This window comes from Eutrigla gurnardus (assembly GCF_963514095.1).
Source record: "Eutrigla gurnardus genome assembly, chromosome: 4".
NCBI classification, from domain to species: domain Eukaryota; kingdom Metazoa; phylum Chordata; class Actinopteri; order Perciformes; family Triglidae; genus Eutrigla; species Eutrigla gurnardus.
Genome location: NC_139918.1, coordinates 26,731,100 through 26,752,168, shown reverse-complemented (window position 1 = coordinate 26,752,168; position 21,069 = coordinate 26,731,100). Strand labels below are relative to the sequence as shown.

The window sequence follows — 21,069 nt, the reverse complement described above, 5'->3', positions numbered from 1 at the left end:
TTCACTCAATAAACGAATTGGAAGGGTAACAATTACGTCTGCCACACCTCTACTTTTGTTGCCAGAAAAATAATGAGTGCTGTTTTGTGCCTGGCAGCAACACAATAGAAATTCCTTGAAGCTAATAATAAGGTTCGGATTGTGCTGCAAAACTTAACTCACCAGAAAACTCACAAAACTGGCCCCGAAGCTCATGAGAGGACTGTGGTGCCTGAAACAGATCAAAGAGGAGAGACAGGTGATGTCAGTGAGACACATGTTGTGTTTAAAGATCTCGAAAAATAATCTGTTGAGCCAAGTTTCATTCATGGAGTTGATTTATGGTGAAGTCATAAAACAAGTTGAGCCTCAGAACAAAAGAAACTTGATTTAATGGGAGTGTAAATCATTATGGGAATGAAGTCCTCCACCCACGATGTCACTGAACACGCAGGTGTGCTCAACGCAATTAGTGGAGGTGACATTTACTCTTTCATCAGGGGGCGGGACCACAGGGGTCGGGACCACAGGGGTCGCCCTCCTGTCGCATCAACACACGAGTTGAAAGCAAAAACCTTTCGCTGGAGATGAATCAGCCTTTAATGTTACATTAAAGCACAACTGGATACAAAGTGGGGCAGCAAGCAAGTGAAAATAGAGTGATGACCAAAAAATATGCGTACTTATGACCCGCCTTCATACAATGCAATCGTTTTTCCTGCACTAACATTCCTTTAACTTACTGTAAAATTGCACATATTATTATATTACGGTGTATATATGGCTGCATATTTGTCTTGCGCATTTAATTTATATTTATATAATTACTTATTGGATGTCACTTTGGACAGATGCCCTCAATTTATATGTAAATGTTTATTCTTTGTAAATATTGTGCACATTGAACACCATGACAAATAAATATAAAATAAACTTGCAATAAAGTCCTGATTCTGATCCAGTTTAGAAAAAAAAATTAGGAAAACTTAAAAGTTCCATGGAATTTTTTTTTTTTTAGCACAGCGTAAATATTTATTACAGCTCCCTGTTGTCTAACATGCCCTCTGGATGACCTTTGTGAGTTTGATTTTTTTTTAAATTTGGGTACTAAATGACTCGGTCCGGTTTGCTCGTGCAAACCTTCATTAGTGAGTAGTTGTGAAGCAACGAGGCTGAGATGACACATTTAAACAGAAAACCTGTTCAGACTGAAAGAAAGCCGCCGTCAGCGACAGGAGAGGAATGTTAACCTGCTCACTCCCGTATGTTTATGTAAAAAGTTAAATAAATGTGTTAAATAAATAACAAAACGGTACATTTATATCTACTGGGGGTTGACCGATATGGCTATTTCAGGGCCGATACTGAATATTACTTATCTTGGAGACCAATAACTGATATTTGTCTGCAGAAAAAAAAAAAAAAAAAAAAAAGTGTCAAAAGACTAAAAACTTTGTTGAAATTCCTTAAAACTTATGCTTTCATTCACAGAATCTTTCAACATGTCTGAACTGAACTACGGTATCTCTCTACAATCAGGCGGCGCTGCTGGGGGCGGGACGTTGCTTCAGACCAGAGTTGCATCAGAGCCACAGACCGGCATCTAAAAATACAATTATTTTATCAGCAAATCGGCTTAAAAAAAAGACCATAACCATAAAAAACGCGGAATATCGGCGCCGATTATCGGTTTTGTCGCCACATAAACATGATCCCAGTCAGTACAGGTTTTTAACAACTCTGGTTCTGGATCAGTACTCATCACCCAGATACCCAAGACTCAGACCAGGTCTGGGACAAGTTGGCTCAACTAGCAGCCTGCTACTAAAACATAAAGACACATATTGTTATAATAATAAATCTGTTTCTGGGTGTGGAGGATATTCGCCCAGGGGTTTCAAACAGACTTGTGACCGGATCATATGGTGCCTCACTGGCCGAGCGTGACTAGGATGCGGAGGGGTTTTTGATGAGGCTGAGGTTACCCGCAGAAGTTCGGACGGCTACACTTGTCACGACCCATCACTGAAACTGTTCCCTCCTTAGACCCGCATCGCGTTGGACCCGCATCGTGTTAGACCCCCACAGACCTGTACAGTCTGAAGAGCTCGTCGCTCTCCTTGAAGCCGTTGTTGAGGAGCATGTTGATCCCTTTCAGCGCCAGGTCCGCGTCGTTGATCTCGTCCTCCTCCGTCGCGCCTCCCGGGGCCGGTTCTGTCGGGTCCGCCATTGGGAAGGAGACTACCCCCCCCACACACACACTCCCGGTTACCGGGCGGTGCGGAGCCGAACGCGGCCGAAGGACGAGGCGAGGTGCGTTTGAGACGTTCGTTCACTCGCGGGCAGATTGAAGTCTCAGCCGGGTCTGGCGCAGTTGAGAAGCAAACGCTGTCATGTTCCGAGTCCTGCACGAGGACACCGGCACGCGGACACAGGTGCAAGATGACGCGCGCGCGCGTGTATGTGTGTGTTAGCCGAGCGGCTGTTGTTCGCAGTCGGTTCCGTATTCTGCCGCCTGACCGGCGGTTTGTGTGTTCCTGCGCAGACAGGAAACGTGCTGCCTTCACGGGCCGTCGGAATTATCAGATGCGAGTCGCAACTCAGTCAAATTCGACCGAGATGGGGTATTATAACAGAAAAGTGCGAGCCAGTCTGTGTGTGTGTGTGTGTGTGTGTGTGTATATATATATATATATATATTCCTTGTGAGTTAAAATGTGACATTTAAACTTTTTTTTTTTGTTACTTATCTCCAAACCAAAGCAACTCACACCAAAAAAATTAAAAATAATAATAATCTAGATTGTAAATCTAAAAAAACACTACAGGCAAGAGAGAAAATATGTATTTATGATTTTGAAGTGGACTGTCCCTTTATAAGTTATCAATCCCCTGGTGCTTTTCTTGTCCGTGAAATTTCTCTGTGATCGATTGTGCTTTTCCCCATAATTTCTGGGTTTGAACATCGTCAACAAAGAGGAGTTTAACAAAATGAGACATTTGTGAGTGTAATTCAGCAATTAATCCTGGATGCCTGAAAGAAAATCACCTTTCAGTGCATGTTGTATGAGGACACCATGATCACGAGTCGAAACAGGCCTATTTACGGCACTTAGAAGTATTTATAAAGAACATTAATTACAAAATGGCTTACAAATCAGTGGTCACAAGACAGGAATGCAGGTAAAAATCATCATGCATGTTTTCTTATGTCAGAAATGTACAAAGCAGGTAAGTAAACACTTTGCAGGAGAGTTTAAATACATCAAATACATGTTTTTTGTCATTGTTATATATTACTTTTTAACGTTATAGTAATATGGGCTTAATGGTCCCAAATATGACTTGTGAGACTATTTTTAGAAGCTTATGGTTTCTTCTTTTCATGAAAAAAGGAATGCAAAATAGAAAATGACAGTGATACAGTGGTGAAAAAAACCATGTGTGAAGCCTCTCCGCCTACTTACCCGTTAAAAAGCAGAACTCTACATGCTGACATGTGGCTATGAATACAAAACAGCTCGGCAGCCCCCGAAATGTCACTGAATTGAGCACCGTGGGTGTAAACGTAATTATTCTAGTACAAACTTTCCAACAAACAACCAAAAAAACAACAAAAAAATCCACTTATAATGTTGATCTCCATCAAATCACCACCAAAAAAAAGGCATCATCTGTTTTGTTAAAGTGCTGGGTTTCTTCTACTGCAACCCCTCATAAACCCCGCCCCCCCCCCCTCACCATCGACCAATCACAAGCACATTCAGTAGCATTTGATTGGCGACATAAAAAAATCACCGGACCAACACATCAGACTGTAAAACAACGGTTAGAATATGTGACGTGGTTCCCCCTACATACACGATTTTTATCGCAAAAAAATAAATACAGAAATGTTTAAACCGAGCAGCAAATATTTCTACTTTTTACACACAGACTCCCACACACACACACACACACACACACACACACACACACACACACACACACACTACATTCTTACACACAAGCACATTCTCTGCCTCGGTAACAGATTGCACATGGTTGGTGGAGGACGTGGTCCCAAGGTTTTTTGTTGCCGTGGTGACGCCGGTGACACGTCTCAGCCGGGACACTCTTTGAGGTTGACGGGACCGGACGCAGAGGAGAGCCGGTCCAAGGAGACCGGGTCTCCGTTGATCCTCATGTCCTGGATGCAGCCCACGAAGGACGAGGTGACGGGGAGCCTCTGCTGCAGCGACGTCTCTGAAAAGGCACGCGAAAACGTGAGAAATCTAAACGAAGAAGATCAACTCTCAGATGAACGGATTTATAAAACTCACCGGGGACGCCGCCCACATACAGCGAGTCTTTGGTCACGCTTGAAGTAGAAGACGGCGGTCCGATCTTGTAATTGTCCACCGTGTCCACGTGCAGTTGCACGACATTTTTCCTCTTGATTACTAAAAAACAAAGTAGGTCATTTGGAAAAACCACAGAGATATTGACTTTGAACGCATCGCCTTCATTCAAACCTTTGTTTAAAGCCGCTCTCTGGCCCGACTCTTTTGATTGGACGGGGTTTTTACAGTCCTGCCACGGCCACACATGACATTTTTAAGCATTTAAGCATTTAATGTATTCATTGCTATCAGTATGTTACAAGGATTTAAAGTAATATAACAGAAAGTGTTTCTGAATAGAATCACCGCCTCGACCTTTAAAAAAGTTGATCCATACCTAAAAGTGATTCTACTTTTGTTTGATTGACGTCTTGGTGTCTGAGTTTGTGCATTTTACCTGAAATTTTATGAAACATCCCGTCGCACAAAGAAGCTTTTGGCTTCACCGACACCATGAATTCCCCTTTGCCGTTGTTTGCTTGTGCCACAACCTGAAAAACACATGATGCTTTTAATGACATGGACAGGAAACCCACTGCAGGTAAAAGACACCAAGGATCAGGCCTCACCTCCCCTCTGAGCATGTAGACGGTGAGGTAGTGGCCCATCGCAGGTCCGTACTGGTTCCAGCTGGAGTCGCCGACGTGCAGCAGGAGTCCGGTTGGACTCCGCGGACGGATATTAAACAGCAGCTCAAAGCTGGAGCCCACGACGGAGGAGTCGTCTTAAAGACACAACGGGAAGTACTGATAGTTTCATGAGGATCTGACTTGGAACTACGTCTTTGAGCGGGGCTTTTTAATTCACACAGGGTTCCTTCATTAATCACATCCAATTAACAGTGTCACTGGAGTATTTGAGGTGAACATACACAACATTTTCAGATTTGTCTTCCTGTGTGGTGGCTAAAATAATCTGTTACTATGTTTTTATGTATCATTTAATTTGATGTAAATGATATCGAATTGATTTTAATTTGATTTAAATGATTTGATTTAAATCATTTTAATTATTTGATTTAAATTATTTGATTTAAATCATTTACATTATTTGATTTAAATCATTTACATTATTTGATTTAAATAATTTAAATTATTTGATTTAAATAATTTAAATTATTTGATTTAAATTATTTTAATTCGTTGATTTAAATTATTTTAATTGGTTGATTTGTTTGATTTAAATTATTTAAATTATTTGATTTAAATCATTTTAATTATTTTATTTAAATTATTTAAATCATTTGATTTAAATAATTTAAATAATTTGATTTACATTATTTGAATTATTAGATTTAAATTTCCCAACAAGGTAATAATAAAGAAATCACTAGAATCTGTAAAATAATACGTTTGCATATGTTCTGGAAACATTTCTGTGACAAATAATTTATATTTATTCATATCAATATGTTTACTGCTAACTGGAAATTATATCTTTTTATGAGTAATATCATTGCTGAGTAAATAATCTGTAAAATTCAGGTGTGATCAGTTACATTCCTGTTCTTGGACATACTTTCTTTACTCATGTCGATACGTCTACGTCTAGAGATGATTATGGTTATTAGAGGAGCTTCTGCAGTGTTTTCAGATAGTTATCAGACTCACTGATGGTCACATGGGCTCCATTCCCTGAGAAATAGGCCCCTCGTTGGGTCGGGCCCTCGAAGCAGGGTCCGGCCCCGTGGTTGGTGGTTGGGCTGGACATCGCTGCTCCGTTCATTTTGAAGTTGCGAATACAGCCGGACACACTTTGCTTTGGAAGGGCCTTTAACTAAAAGTTAAGCAAAAACATGAACAACATATACAGACATGAACAAACGTGTGTGAAGGCTTTTCATACCTTGAGCTCTTTGTGCAGTGAGTCCGGAGCGCTGCCCAGGTACACCGGGGACACAAACTGCTGCATGGACGTCAACTCAGCATTAGTCAGCTGACCATCCTGGGCTCGGATCCCGTCCACCACCAACCGGAACTTCTTCTTCTCCAAACTGAATATGACCTGCAGGGCAACACAATAAATCATGAAGTAAATTATATTTAAATTATATATATATATATATTGTGGTGAGATCCGAGTCCTGACTGACCGAGTGCCACTTTCCATCGTTGTACTTCTCCCTGTTGAAGATCTCCTTCTGTTTGCCCACGGAGAGTCTGATCCTGCCTTTGGACAGGTATAAAGCCAGATGAGAGCGCCCTCCTCTGGTGGCGGCGAAGAACAGCAGGCCTTCAGGAGCTCGGGTCCTGACGTCCAGAGAGAAGTGGGGCCTGGCCAGGATAAAGGAAGGAAGTCTTGGCTGTGACGTGTGTGTGATAGTGTGGTGCAGCGAGGTGAGACAGGTGACTCACCTGGGCTGGAGGACCTGCAGTGGGAGGCTGTAGCTCAGGCTGCTGACCGGGCCTCCCAAGCGGTAAGCATTCTGGACCAGGGCCGGTAACGCACACGCTGACAGACTCTCGTTCATCGCCTGCATGCCCACGTCCTGAAAGACAAACGGACAGAAGAGATGAACAGGAAGCTGTCATCGTTGTTCACTCACTCATCCTCGGATGTGACTCCAGAGACGTTCCACTGTCAGGAAATAAAGATGGGAACACACAATAAATAATAAATGACTGGTTAGCATATAAAACATACTATAAACACTGTAATACACCGGTGACAGTGAGACACTTATATGCAGGTGAGATCAGGATTATTATCATTCATTATATGTGTGTGTATATATATATATATATATATATATATATATATATATATATATAAACACACACACACATATATATATATATATATATATAGTTGGAATTTAGTTTTCAGACACAATCCTCTGTTTATTCCTATTTAAATGCATCAGTAATAACTTTTAACCAGGTGCAATGATTACATTATGTGTCCAGGTGAAATTAATTCATGCATAACATTTGCAAATCATTCTAACTTTATTGGCAACCCTATATGTATGTATGTATATATATATATATACATATATATATATATCAATATATATCAATTATTTTGTAGAATCGACTGAAATCAAATATCAGAAAACAGTCATCTGACAGACCAAACCCCAAATATATTGATATTTATTTTTTGTTCACTACCGTAGAAGATGGAAAAAAACAGAAAGGGTAGAATGATCTTTCTGCTTTTAAAACAAACAGAAAAAATCTAAAGTGCTGCAGGTTTAATCTCAGCAGACGATGCTGCTGTTCAGACAGGATTCCTCCTAACGAGAGTTCATAACCAGCATTTTAATTAATTACTTCAATGTTTTTGTTGTTTTTTGTGATAAATTATCCCGGCGGTGATGATTTAGACACTTGTGACGATATATCATAAATGATAAAACTGCTGTCAGTGAGGATCTTGGAACCACAGCTGCAAAATAACACATCAGATGCTTCTTTCTTTTATTTTTGTGTTTGTTTCTTGTAGCATAAACCCCATAAACGTTTCCCCAGGGATGTAGTATGGACATTTGGGGGTTTTAATTATGCATGCATTAGTTTGATTTAAACAGGATTTCATTGATAATATATATATATATATATACATTTTTCTAAATGGCTCATGTAGTCCTGATATTATAGAAAACACCAATAATGGATGAAAAATAATCCCATTACACAAAGTGTGAACCTGAATTTCAGAGCGTCTTCACCCGTTCAGACTGTCTGGATATAAAATCCGCTGAAGCCGTTAAACCTGTTAGTCACATGACCTGTTAGTCACATGACTCCAAATCAACCCCGTGAAGCTGAGTTAGTGATGACGGGCATGCACAGATCCTCAGTGAGCTGAAGGAATGATGTCATGCTTTGATGACATCGCTGTAAAAACACCAAAACACCGGCTACGTCATGGATTATGAGTTAACTCACGTATAGTCATTTATTCATGCCCACAAATGCAAGGATTTTGCATTTTAACATAAAATAATATGTCTGAAATATCACGTGTGGCCCTCAAATGTTTGAGTTTTGAAAAGCGCCATAAAAATGATGTATCATTATAATTATTATCGTTAACGAGGGTAGATTATTAAATGACTTCACCATCATATTCACGTGAATTCTGTGTAGTGAAATGGGGCGATGGGTCAGAGGATGTTATATTAAGTGGTGTGATTAGTCATTTTATGTGACGGCGTTGTTGTGATTTGTATTGTTTAATGACCAGGCGTGTGTGTGTGTGTGTGTGTGTGTGTGTGAGAGTTGATGGTGAGTTAGGAGGAAACGTGCTTGTGAACGACCGATGAGAAAGTGGTTTCATTAATGAAAGAAAGAGAAAGAGACATGAGATGATTTCAAGCTTGTTATTTGATTGTATTACTGGATTGTTTTAAATGGAATAGAGGCAGAGATACAATACATTTAATAATGTGATTAAGGGAATGTTCATGCAACTTTTTTTTTCTTTTTTAATTTAATTTAAGTACACTGCAGATGAATGAGCTCGTGCAGAAGCAACAGAACATTGTGATGTTTTTTTTTTTTCATGTCAATATTAAGATTCTTGTCAGCAGGCCGGTCTTAGGGGCTCCTTCTTCTTCATCTCTGGAAACAAGGCAGCAAAATATCACGTGAAACAACGCCAACGTACGAACAACAACAGCATTAAACATTCGTTTATATAAGTTATAAAGATGAACTTACTGCTAGTGAGTGGAATCATCAAGTCACCGTGTTCATAATGCACATTTTGACAAGTTATACCTTTCCAATAAGTTAACAATAATCCAAATGAAATTGATTTGCTTTTGGAGAGAAGTTTTTAATGATACTCTGCTTTTTATTTCACATTAATGAAACCCTCACCTTCTTGTAGGCTCGGTCCAGCATCAGCTGAGGAAGAGTGTCGGCGGTGCAGGCGTCCAGCAGGACGTCTCCGGAGCTCTGGAACTTGCTGAGGTCTTCGGCCTTGAACAGACTGGCCGGCCTGCAAAACACAGACATAACGTTGAAAACACAAAAATACCATAAAAACTAAATGTAGGATTATTGAAGGAAATGTTAACACAATTATTTTAGTTTTTTGTTGTTTGTTTTCTCCAAAAATGGTAAATAAAGAGTATAAAAATGAACAAACATGCGTGGTATGTGTATATGTATGTATGTATAATATGTATGATATATATACACACGTGTATGTATGTATATATATATATATATACAGGACTGTCTCAGAAAATTAGAATATTGTGATAAAGTTCTTTACTTTCTGTAATGCAATTAAAAAAACAAAAATGTCATACATTCTGGATTCATTACACATCAACTGAACTATTTCAAGCCTTTTATTATTTGAATATTGCTGATTTTGGCTTACAGCTTAAGAAAACTCAAAAATCCTATCTCAAAAAATTAGAATACTTCCTCAGACCAAGTAAAAAAATAATTTTATAACAGCAAAACTAAATCAAATATTTGAAAATGTCCATTGATGCACTCAGTACTTGGTTGGGAATCCTTTTGCACGGATTACTGCATCAATCCGGCGTGGCATGGAGGCAATCAGCCTGTGGCATTGCTGAGGTGTTATTGATGCCCAGGATGCTTCGATAGCGGCCTTCAGCTCATTTGCATTTGTAGGTCTGGTGTCTTTCATCTTCTTCTTAACTATACCCCACAAATTCTCGATGGGGTTCAGGTCAGGGGAATTAGCAGGCCAATCAAGGACAGTGATGCCATGGTCAGTGCACCAGTTACTGGTGGTTTTGGCACTGTGGGCAGGTGCCAGATCATGCTGGAAAATGAAATCCTCATCTCCATAGAGCTTTTCAGCAGATGGAAGCATGTAGTGCTCTAAAATCTCTTGGTACACAGTTGCATTTACTCTGGACTTGATGAAACACAGTGGACCAACACCAGCAGCTGACATGGCTCCCCAAACCATTGCTGACTGTGGGAACTTCACACTGGATTTCAAGCAACTTGGATTTTGCTCCTCTCCAGCCTTTCTCCAGACTCTGGCGCCTTGACTTCCAAATGAAATGCAAAACTTGCTTTCGTCTGAAAAGAGGACTTTGGACCACTCTGCAACTGTCCAGTGCTTCTTTTCCATAGCCCAAGTCAGACGCTTCTTCCGTTGTCTTGAGTTCAGAAGTGGCTTGACCATGGGAATACGGCTATTGTAGCCCATTTCCCGGACACGTCTGTGAACTGTGGCTTTTGATACCTGGACTCCAGCTTCAGCCCACTGTCTTTGAAGCTCCCCCAAATTCTGGAAGCGGCTCTTCTTCACAATTTTGTTAAGGCTGCGGTCATCTCTCTTGGTTGTGCAGCGTTTCCGGCCACATTTTTCCCTTCCAACAGACTTTTTGTGGATATGCTTTGAAACTGCACTCTGTGAACAGCCTGCTCTTTGAGAAATTTCTTTTTGTGTCTTACCCTCCTGATGGAGGGTATCAATGATGGTCCTCTGGACAGCAGTCAGATCAGCAGTCTTCCCCATACTTGTGATTTAGTTTACTGAACCAAGCTGAGTGTTTTTAAGGCTCAGGAAACCCTCGCAGGTGTTTCGAGTTAATTAGATGATTCAGGTGATTAGTTGAATAGCCTACTTGTATACTTTTTCATGATATTCTAATATTTTGAGATAGGATTTTTGAGTTTTCTTAAGCTGTAAGCCAAATTCAGCAATATTAAAATAATAAAAGGCTTGAAATAGTTCAGTTGATGTGTAATGAATCCAGAATGTATGACATTTTTGTTTTTTTAATTGCATTACAGAAAGTAAAGAACTTTATCACAATATTCTAATTTTCTGAGACAGTCCTGTATATATATGTAAACACACACACACACACATATATACACAAACGTATTGTGTTTATGTGTATGTGTATATATATATATATATATCTATGTATATATAGTTTTTGTAAAATTTTATTTAAATTTTTTTATTTATTTGATATATATATATATATATATTTTTTTTTAAATGGTATGATTTTTTTTTATCGTTTTTTGTTGTTGTATGTACACATTTATATACAAATATGAATGTGTGTATTTGTGTGTGTATATATATATATATATATATGTGTGTATATATCTTTTTTTTATTATTATTTTTATTTTATTTTCATATTTTTTTTTTTTTTTAGATAGATAGATAGATAGTTAGGTAGGTAGGTTTTTGATTATTAAAGAAAATGATGTATATATGTTGTGCTGTATGTATACTAATTTTGATTTGAATAAAAATGTGAATGAACAAACAACCACAGTAACAACAACAACATGTTGGCCTGAGGTGACGGTGTGTAGAGGAGAGTAAAGCAGAGCAGCGTTACCGTCGGGTGTAGAGGTTGGAGATGCAGCCTTTGAACTTGTCTTTGCCCAGAATCACGGAGCCGCCGGTGTCGGCCATCGAGGCGCTGCCGCTCTGCACCTGACCTTTGTCCTCGTCGTCCACCAGCAGCTGAACTCTGTTTGGGGGGAAAAAAATCAGCATGGTATTGTTTTAGATTTTCAGAATTAGTTTATTGTGTCACCGTCATGGTTCCTCTTTGCCCTTTTCTGTTTGTTTTGTTTTTAGTAAATAATGTATCTATTAAGCTCTCTTGTTTCACATTGTGGCACATGTTTTGTTATTTGTATATTTGCACGCATCGTATCTGTTAAATCACGCCTGTTTTTGCTCTTGCACCAATAAAAAAAGAACAGTCCATACATACGGATATTAATTCAGTTTTTTCATGTTTGAATATAAAAAAGAAAATCATCGTCCTCTCTCATACCTTTCGTCTCTTCTGGTTACGGTCAAATAATGCCACTGGCCATCGCTGTATTGCTTGTTGGATTTCCACTGCTTGGAGTTGAGATTGAGGATCACATGGCCATTTTCCAACGCAAGATTCAGCCCGTTAGCCTGGAAAACATAAAGAAATAAACAATTAGAAAGTTACCTTCAAAAACACATTTAAAACACTGGATTTTGAAGTTAATGTTTATTTATTATTTATTTCTTTTCAATGATTCAAAAAAACAAGATGAAAATGAATTAACAAAAGGAAAATTATATTTAAAATAACTTATATATAAATATTATTATATATCAATATATTAAATATATTTAAATATATATATAAATATTTGATTTTGTTTATATTTGTAATAACATAAATAATAATACGTAATAATTGAATGTTAACATAATAATAATATTTAAAATTATTATATTACATATTAATACATATAAAAATTATTTTATATCAATATATTTTTTATAATATTTTATATTCATATTTTTTATATTATAATATAACATGTAATAATTGATATAAATATTATGTAATGTTATAAAACTAAATATATATTATTATATATAATATTAGTATACATATATATTAATACATTGATATATAAACTAAAAAGCTAATTTCAACATAACACACATTAGACTCAATAGGAAGAAGCCACGGCTTGTCAAGTCCTCCCCTATTCTCACCATTAACAAGTGCATGAACAAATATAATTCATATCTTATATATAATATAATATATCAAATAAATGATTTGTGCAGTCTTAAATTCTCCCAGATCCTCTCTAAGGTGTGTCGTATACTGGTGTGTTACTCCATGATTACTATATGAATGCTCTGTGAGGGACTGACCAGCTGTTTGTCCTGCAGCATGAGACCCTGGTTCTCCGTGGTCCTGAACCCGAGGGAGACGGTGACGTCGTTGGCCAGACTGAAGCCGTCGAGGTCGGCTGACAGGGAGCTCCCCAAGCTGAACTCTGCTTTACGGGACACCTGGACGAGAACGTGGACATTATACATCGGTTAGTCAGCCAAAAGAAGAAGATCTCAGCGTATCTCGGGCAGTGGTGATGCGAATGTGTGCCGTCCTACCAACAAATCCTCGGGACAACCTTTGCTGACGCCCACTTGCTCAGACGCAGGTTTGAAGTTGCCATTCAGCTTCAAATTCTTCATGCATCCTTTAAACGGCTGCATGGTGATGTTGTGCCTGTGGACAGAAGATAACGGTTGAGCAACTAACTCCCAGTGCACAGGTTGATTCAGAAGGAACGGAGATCACCACGCACTTCGCCCTCAGGTCCCGCGGGGCTCCGCCCACGTAGTACTCTTTGAACGCGTTGTTGAGCACGGCGGAGTCTGTCGCCATGTCTTCCCCGCCCATGCGGAAAATGATCTTCCCATTGTTCAAAATGACGATGAGGACATCTGCCCAGTCGGTTGTCTGGAGAACCCAAAGAGGAGCACGATGTTGTTGAATGCATTTCATTTTAAGAAGAAATCTCAGCCAAAACAAAAAAACACAACTTCTTACCGGGAATGTTTTCTTGTTATAGCTTTTTGGCTCTGGGAGCAAACTACTATGCAGGAAAACGATGCCTTTCTCCACGGTGAAGGCAAAGTAATTGTCCTGTTGGGATAAAATGCACATGATTCTACTCATCAGACTCCACTGTATCAGATGCATGAAGAGGATGTCGTGTAAATGACTTACCTGATTTTGGCTGTATAAGAGCAGACCGTTTTCTGAATGAGTTGAGACGGTAAAACTGATGCGAAGGGCGCTCGAACCATGATCGATGATCACTTTGCCGTATCCGGTGCCTTCATAGTAGTCAGAGTCCTGTGGAGGGACGTATCTGGATGGAGGCGAGAAAACAAGATTTGAAACAAAGGTCTTTAGTTACATCTGTTCCCCCTTTTTTGTAAGTTCACTTGTTTAAAACCTTTGTTCTGGGAGCTACCAAGGAAAGTTGGGGTGTTTATCTAATGATGTCACAGGGCAAAAAAAAAAAAACGTGAGGGGAAGGACTGAAAACCTCAAACAAAACAAAATAAATCTATTTATTTCTATTTTTTGTTATTATTCTATTTTAATTTTTTTGTTTATTTATCAGCATTATCATTCCCTTTTATTTTTATCTTTTTTTTTTACTTTATTTTTATTAAAGAGAAACACAAACATTACTTGACAACACCACAAATTATATGATGGTGCTAAAGACAAGAAAAAAGAAAGAAAAAAAAAACCCATTGGGGCCCAGAAGGCTGAATAATACTAATGAGTGAAAATAAATAAAATCAATTAAATTTAAATTAAATAAATAAGTAAGTGGACAGTTTTCCTTCATATTTTTACCATTATTATTATTATTATTATTAATTGTCTTTACATTGTATTAAGGCTGTTTGGGAGAGGTTACCTCCTAATAAAGAAATGTCATTATTATTTATTTATATAAATACATCTGTTTGTTTGGGGGGGCTATAGGACGGACCTCTTGCATGGAGTCTCAGCGATATTCTCAGCATTCTTGAAATTGTAGAGACTGATGACTTTGTCGTTGAAGGAGGAGAACTCGATGCAGCCCTTGTATTTGGGGAAGTTCAGAGAAGCTGGCGGCTGCAGAGAAAAGCGAAAACGTATTAAAAAAAAGGTATTTAATAAAAGAAATGAATGGTTTTGCTGTTTGTTGTTTGCTCACAGTGAAGTTGTTGGGGTAGCCTCCGACGTAGAAGACCACATCGCTGGGGGTGAGGTCCAGCAGGTTCTTGCTCTCTTCTCCCTGGTGGCTGCCCTTTGATTTACTGGAAGGTTCGTGCTTGGAGAGGACGATCTCCGCATCTTGGTAGATCCTAAACCACAAGACATGTCATCATATTCACACAACGTTCACTTTGAATGCATGCGCATGAAAGATGACGGGAACAGAACCCCGTGCCAGTTTACCTGCGCAGGTCCACGCGGTCGAACTTTGCCGGCTCAGATGCCGACGTGGTGATGGCGTCTGTTTTCATGGTGTACTCCACCCCGTTGAGCTTGTACACGCCGTACAGCACGTTTCTCTTCAGAACCATGCCGATGTAGTTCTTGGAAGTCTGCAAGACACGGCTCGCTAATGAGTACAATCTGCTGCTGCTGGACTTGAGATTTTATTTTATGTAGTTCTGTTAGGATTATTATTAATTATTGTATGTGTTTGTCTGTCATGTTGTGTGTTCTTTTTATTGTAAGCTGCTACTAGATGCTTGAATTTCTCTCTGGATCAATAGAGTGTCTGTCTATCTATCTACCTACCAAATATCTACCTACCAAATATCTACCTACCTACCTACCTATTTATCTACCTACCTACCTATTTATCTACCTACCCATCTATCTACCTACCAAATATCTACCTACCTACCTATCTACCTACCTATCTATCTACATACATACCTACCTACCTATTTATCTACCTACCCATCTATCTAGCTACCAAATATTTCCCTACCTACCTACCTACCTATTTATCTACCTACCCATCTATCTACCTACCAAATATTTCCCTACCTACCTACCTACCTATTTATCTACCTACCTACCTATCTATCTACCTACCCATCTATCTACCTACCAAATATCTACCTACCTACCTATCTACCTACCTATCTATCTACATACATACCTACCTACCTATTTATCTACCTACCCATCTATCTAGCTACCAAATATCTACCTACCTATCTACCTACCTACCTATTTATCTACCTACCCATCTATCTACCTACCAAATATCTCCCTACCTACCTACCTACCTACCTATTTATCTACCTACCTACCTATCTATCTACCTACCAAATATCTACCTATCTATCTACCTACCAAATATCTACCTACCTACCTATCTGCCTACCTATCTGCCTACCTACCTATCTGCCTACCTACCTACCTACCTACCTACCTATCTGCCTACCTACCTATCTGCCTACCTACCTATCTGCCTACCTACCTATCTATCTATCTATCTATCTATCTATCTATCTATCTATCTATCTATCTATCTATCTATCTATCTATCTATCTATCTATCTATCTATCTACCTACCAACCTTTCTTTCTACCTACCTATCCGTCCGTATCTATCAATCTCACACAGTCACATGTTAAACTCGTTCTCATGCGTTCGGAGAAACTTACATCTCTGTTTCCCAGGTACAACACAAACATGTCTCCCGTGTCGGCGGTCTGTCTGCGTCTGCGTCTCCCGTCCCCTCGGCCTTTGGGTCTCTGCAGGGTCAGGGACAGGGCCGTGTAGGCCTTCAGGTCCTCCAGGTTCTCTGGTGTACGCAGCTCCACGTGACCGTTGCCAACGAACTTCATCGGAATCGTAATCTGGAGAACAGAAGGACGTTTAAAAATGACACCCATGGAGGAGAAATAGAAACGTTTGGTTATGGATGTAACCCTCCTCACCCTGTTGGCGGCGTCGCGGGCTTGTTCGATGAGCTCTTTGATCTTGTTGATGTTGTCAGTGATGTTGCCGATGGGTGAAAACTGCGAGGTCAGGTCCTCCACCTCGGCGATCTTATCGTCCAGAGACGGGATGGTGTTCAGCAAGTTCTTCACTGGAAGTAGAAGAAAACAAATTGTAAAAAAGCAGCATCTTTACTTTTTCTTTTTTTTCCATTCATATTTTGATTGTACAGCACAACATGTGTGAGACATTTTTTCAAAGTCTCACCTGACTTGTCCACATCATTCAGAACATTGTTCAGGTTGGAGTCCACGGGAGTCACGTTGATCTTGTCCATCTCCTCCCTGATGGTGTCCAGTCTCTTCATCGTGTCGGCGGCCGAGTCGTTGGCCGAAGCCGACTTCTGCTTGGCTTCGTTTAGAATCGCCTCGATGTCGTCTGATTTGAAGAAAATTAGTGATTAGGGGCAGAAACAATGGGTTAAATCATTCAGGCTAACGCTACGACGCGTTTTCTACCTCTCTGGATGTCGTTCAGGTCATTCTGTACGTCGAGCAGGTCTTTCTGAAGCGCCGTCTTCTTCTTGTTGGCGTTCGTCAGGCGCCTCTTCAGGTCGTTGATGTCGTCTTCAGTGCCTATTCAAAGAAAAACACGAGTTCGGGACTAAGCCTTCGGATGTATTATTTATTTTTATTTTTAAACTAACAGTTTAACAGTAGGCCTGATTACCTTCAAGGTCCGCCTCCGCCTCCTTTGCATTCTTCAACAGGTCATTACTCGTGTCTTTCAGGTCCTTTGCCTTCTGTGTGAGCGCCTGATTTTTTACATTCTAAAAGGAATAAAAAAAAAAGGATGAATATGATATAATTCCAGGGAAATGTGCATTTAATTCTCAAGTCTGCCTCTTCTTACGTTCAAGGTGTCGCCCGCCGCCTGTTTGGCCTCATTGGCTGCAGCCTCGGCAGCGTTGATCGCATCCGTGATGTTCTTGTAGGCGTCGATGGCGTCTTTGGCGTTACGCACCTCCGTACGTCCACTCGCATTCTTCACCGCGCTGTTGTACGGGAGGGATCACAGGGGGGAAAATGAGCGTAAAACCCAGAAACACGAGGAAATCTTCCATTCATTGGTGATAACGAGATTTTGTGACTTACTCCTCAAGTTCCTTCGCCAGCTTGGCGAGGTTCTTGGCGTGTTCCTCTGCGTCCTCCACGAGGCCCTCCTGGGCTGCAGCCCTGGTGATGTCATTCACCTTCTTGGTCAGGTCGGTCTTGGCGCCGTCCATCTGTGCCGCCAGCTGTTCGTATTCCTGCAGTGGAGAAGGAGACAGGTGAACGGGTGCAAGGTATTCAAACGGCAGGAAAAACACAATGAAAAAAAAACATGGATCGGTATCTGATTGGACGGCGTGCTGGGACCTGACTCTGGGGATATTTGAAACGTACCGTCTTGCTGTCGGAGAGCGTTTTCACCAGAGCCTCGGTTTTCTGCAGCTCATCCTCCGCCATGGTCACCTGACCCTCCACGACCTTTCGCTCCTTCCTTAAACCCTCGATACGTTTCTGTGAGGAGCACACGGGAAAGTTATAAAACTAAAAGTACAAGCTCAGAGTGTAACAGCACTACACAGTACATCCCCGATCATCCAATTCATTTACATTTACATTTACATTTAGGTCATTTAGCAGACGCTTTTGTCCAAAGCGACTTACAATAAGTACATTTGTCAAAAGAAGGAAACAAAGAAACCACGACGTATCATTGGCGATGCAGTAAGAGCTAAAAATAGAACAAGTGTTAGGTCCTCATCTGAGTAAAGTAGTACTTCAAGAGTAACAGTGCTACGATCCGAGTTTTTTTTTTTTTTTTTTTTTGCGGGGGGGGGGGGGGGGGAGGGGGGGGTGTCGAGGGAGGGTGTTAGTGGGTCATGCTATTCAATCCAGCTTTATTTATAAAGCACTTCAAAAACAACCAAACTGCTGCACAGAAAAAATAAAAACGGAACATGTAAGAAACAAAATCAAATTATAGAGACGAGACACAGATAAAAAGAAACCTTGCATTAAAAAAAGTGGTTATCTAACTCATAAACCAAATCTATAGATCCATGTCTGTCTGCGTGTCTGCCTGTCTGTCTGGGAACTTATCCCTCGTTTTATTTGTTTTATTCCCCTTTGTCCTCCATGTCTTAGTCCATATGTTGTTTCTCCCCTTCCAGTTAAAGGACCACAATGGAAACAAGGCTTTATTGTGTTTTTTATCCTTTTGACCGCTTCTTGTTAATTGTTGTTCAATAAAGTTTTCAATCAATCAATCAATCAAAAATAATAAAACAATAAAATTCTCACACTAATTATTATTATTTATTTTTTATGTTGTGCTGTATAATGTAATCCCATTTCGATTAAAATATGAAAAAAGCTGTGTCAAAAGCTAGAGAAAAGAGGTTTTAAGTAAATATCCCATCATTTTCCGTTTGATGAAACACATCTTATGTACGGATATCCTTTCCTCACTAACCATTAACCGCCACGCCTCCCTGGTTAACCAGCAGACTAGTGTTTACCTGCATGTCTCCCAGAGTCTGGGCGTTCAGCCCGTTCTGGGTGTTGGCTTTGCCCAGCACCTCGACGGCCTCCTTCAGAGCCGCGTCCAGGTCCTTCAGCTTGTCCTGGTAGTCCTTCAGGAGACCCCGAAGCTTGTCCGCCGCCGCCTCGTTCTGCTCACCCTGCTTCGTCACGTCAGACTTGATGTAGTCCAGCACTAGAAAGTAGAAAAGAAGAAAAGAAGAATGAGTCTGCAGCTTTGATGAAGCAGTTCTGGAGGGTTTTGGAAGAATTTAGACGGAGTATAAAATAAAGTATCGTCCAATGTTTATATATATATATAAAATACACATAAAAAATAAAAAATAAAACATCGGAGAGGAGGGGATGAGAATCATACATATATATTAATGTATTCTATTTATTATTATTATTGTTAATTTTTTTTGGTGGTTAATTTATCATCAATATTATTCACTTTTTAAATTTTTACTAATGTATTATTTTTTTTATTTTTTTACACTATCATATACATGTCGTGCCGTGTGTGCACCTATAGATATATACACGGGACATCGCATAAGTAAGCATTATTATTTATTGACTTAGTTATCATTAAATACTCTTAAACTTTTAATTTGTACGTATGCAATGTGTATAATATCCGTGTTTATGTGTAGCTGGGATATCCGTTTATTTACTTTACTTTATTTACTTAAGTATTTATTTATGAATATATTTTTGGATGTCAAACGATGGAAAAATAAAAAAAAACAGTATTGGGAGTTTTTTTTATCTGTTTTAATATGTTGGTTTTAATGATTTTTAATATGCTAGTATTAAATTCTTTTATGATGTTTTTATCCTTCTTTTCTTGTGCATTTTAGCACTTTGAGGTCATTGAGTTGATGTGAAGTGCACTATAAATAAAATGTATTATTATGTTTTCAACGTACTTTCATTCCCTGTAATCAAGGAAAACATCAATGTATGTAATACTAATACAGCATCGTACGTTTCTTAGCCTCGTCTCTCTCATTCTCAGCAGCCGTCTTCTGAGGCGTGAAGTTCCGATCCTCCATCTCCTTCACCATGCGCTGAGCGTCCGCCAGCATCTTAGCCAGGTTTTCACTGGGCAGCGTTTCCCCGCTGGTGCCGGCCTCGTTCAGCTGGTCCAGCAGAGCTGCAAACACACAAATACAGTCAAGACAATATTCAGGCTCTGATATCAGACATTCAGACACTAGAACATACAGTACTTCTGAATCCAAGCTGCCTTCACCTTGGATTTTCTTCAGTGCATTTTGGATCTCTGAATCCAGATTATTAGCCCTCCTTTGAGTTTTCTCAACGTCCCCCACAGCTTTGTCAGCATCAGCAGCCGTCTTATCTGCCTAAATACCATAAAACACACATTTTCATTATTACATGCTGATATTTTAACACTGAACTCCAGTGGTCTTCCCCGTCTGTGGCTCTACCTTCTCTTTGAGCGTGCCGATGTCGTCCGTCAGCGTGCTCAGGTCCTCCTCCAGCTGGATGACGCGGGACTTCTCGGTGTTGATGGCGGAGCTGAATTTTTCCACAAGAGCCTGAAGAAAGCAAAAGTAGAGGGAGATGTAAAAAAATACAGCTGCATAAAAGGGAAAAATTCCCTAAAAGATTACTTATCGGCAGGAATCTCAAATGATGTCAAACAAGCATCCCTGATGGATCTCATGTTACCTTGGTGTCCGACGTGGCCTTCGCCAGCTGCTTCAGCCGGTCCTGAGAGGAGGCGCTGGCTGTGGCGTTGTCCAGCAGAGTCTTGATCCTTCCCAGATCCTCATCCAGCTTCTCCATGTCGTGCAGCAACGTCTGGGCACAGTTGTCGCACTCTGGAATACAGAACGAGCGTTTGATTAGCAAGGAGATAATAATAAT

General features: G+C 39.9%; 2 protein-coding genes across 5 annotated transcripts in view; both read right to left on the bottom strand.

Annotated features, from left to right (window-relative positions):
• LOC311012235 (tetratricopeptide repeat protein 39C-like) overlaps positions 1 to 2,499 on the bottom strand; it is an 8,487-nt gene extending 5,988 nt beyond the window's left edge. The window contains exons 1-2 of the mRNA XM_084007613.1: positions 2,070 to 2,499; positions 163 to 211 (exon numbers count right to left, since the gene is read on the bottom strand). Of these exons, the coding sequence (XP_083863739.1) occupies positions 163 to 211; positions 2,070 to 2,209 (189 nt within the window). The 5' untranslated portion in view covers positions 2,210 to 2,499. The remainder of the gene's footprint in view (positions 1 to 162; positions 212 to 2,069) is intronic.
• Positions 2,500 to 3,915: 1,416 nt separating this feature from the next.
• The window catches only part of LOC311012362 (laminin subunit alpha-3-like), a 58,636-nt gene continuing 41,482 nt past the window's right edge, over positions 3,916 to 21,069 (bottom strand). For 3 of the 4 annotated variants that reach the window (XM_084007795.1, XM_084007794.1, XM_084007796.1), the window contains 32 exons: positions 20,872 to 21,023; positions 20,628 to 20,738; positions 20,429 to 20,540; positions 20,162 to 20,329; positions 19,167 to 19,363; positions 18,046 to 18,162; positions 17,755 to 17,909; positions 17,513 to 17,654; positions 17,330 to 17,429; positions 17,119 to 17,235; positions 16,868 to 17,038; positions 16,600 to 16,751; positions 16,324 to 16,518; positions 15,094 to 15,242; positions 14,849 to 14,999; positions 14,642 to 14,766; positions 13,858 to 14,002; positions 13,678 to 13,773; positions 13,433 to 13,587; positions 13,236 to 13,353; positions 12,996 to 13,136; positions 12,121 to 12,251; positions 11,674 to 11,808; positions 9,191 to 9,311; positions 6,716 to 6,849; positions 6,454 to 6,634; positions 6,207 to 6,365; positions 5,972 to 6,137; positions 4,931 to 5,085; positions 4,759 to 4,852; positions 4,302 to 4,421; positions 3,916 to 4,224 (listed from right to left, as the gene is read on the bottom strand). In XM_084007795.1, coding sequence (XP_083863921.1) covers positions 4,082 to 4,224; positions 4,302 to 4,421; positions 4,759 to 4,852; positions 4,931 to 5,085; positions 5,972 to 6,137; positions 6,207 to 6,365; positions 6,454 to 6,634; positions 6,716 to 6,849; positions 9,191 to 9,311; positions 11,674 to 11,808; positions 12,121 to 12,251; positions 12,996 to 13,136; positions 13,236 to 13,353; positions 13,433 to 13,587; positions 13,678 to 13,773; positions 13,858 to 14,002; positions 14,642 to 14,766; positions 14,849 to 14,999; positions 15,094 to 15,242; positions 16,324 to 16,518; positions 16,600 to 16,751; positions 16,868 to 17,038; positions 17,119 to 17,235; positions 17,330 to 17,429; positions 17,513 to 17,654; positions 17,755 to 17,909; positions 18,046 to 18,162; positions 19,167 to 19,363; positions 20,162 to 20,329; positions 20,429 to 20,540; positions 20,628 to 20,738; positions 20,872 to 21,023 — 4,508 coding nt within the window. In that variant the 3' untranslated portion in view covers positions 3,916 to 4,081. Of the gene's footprint in view, positions 4,225 to 4,301; positions 4,422 to 4,758; positions 4,853 to 4,930; positions 5,086 to 5,971; positions 6,138 to 6,206; positions 6,366 to 6,453; positions 6,635 to 6,715; positions 6,850 to 8,674; positions 8,930 to 9,190; positions 9,312 to 11,673; positions 11,809 to 12,120; positions 12,252 to 12,995; positions 13,137 to 13,235; positions 13,354 to 13,432; positions 13,588 to 13,677; positions 13,774 to 13,857; positions 14,003 to 14,641; positions 14,767 to 14,848; positions 15,000 to 15,093; positions 15,243 to 16,323; positions 16,519 to 16,599; positions 16,752 to 16,867; positions 17,039 to 17,118; positions 17,236 to 17,329; positions 17,430 to 17,512; positions 17,655 to 17,754; positions 17,910 to 18,045; positions 18,163 to 19,166; positions 19,364 to 20,161; positions 20,330 to 20,428; positions 20,541 to 20,627; positions 20,739 to 20,871; positions 21,024 to 21,069 lie in introns of those variants that run through there. The other variant, XM_084007797.1, reaches the window with a different exon arrangement.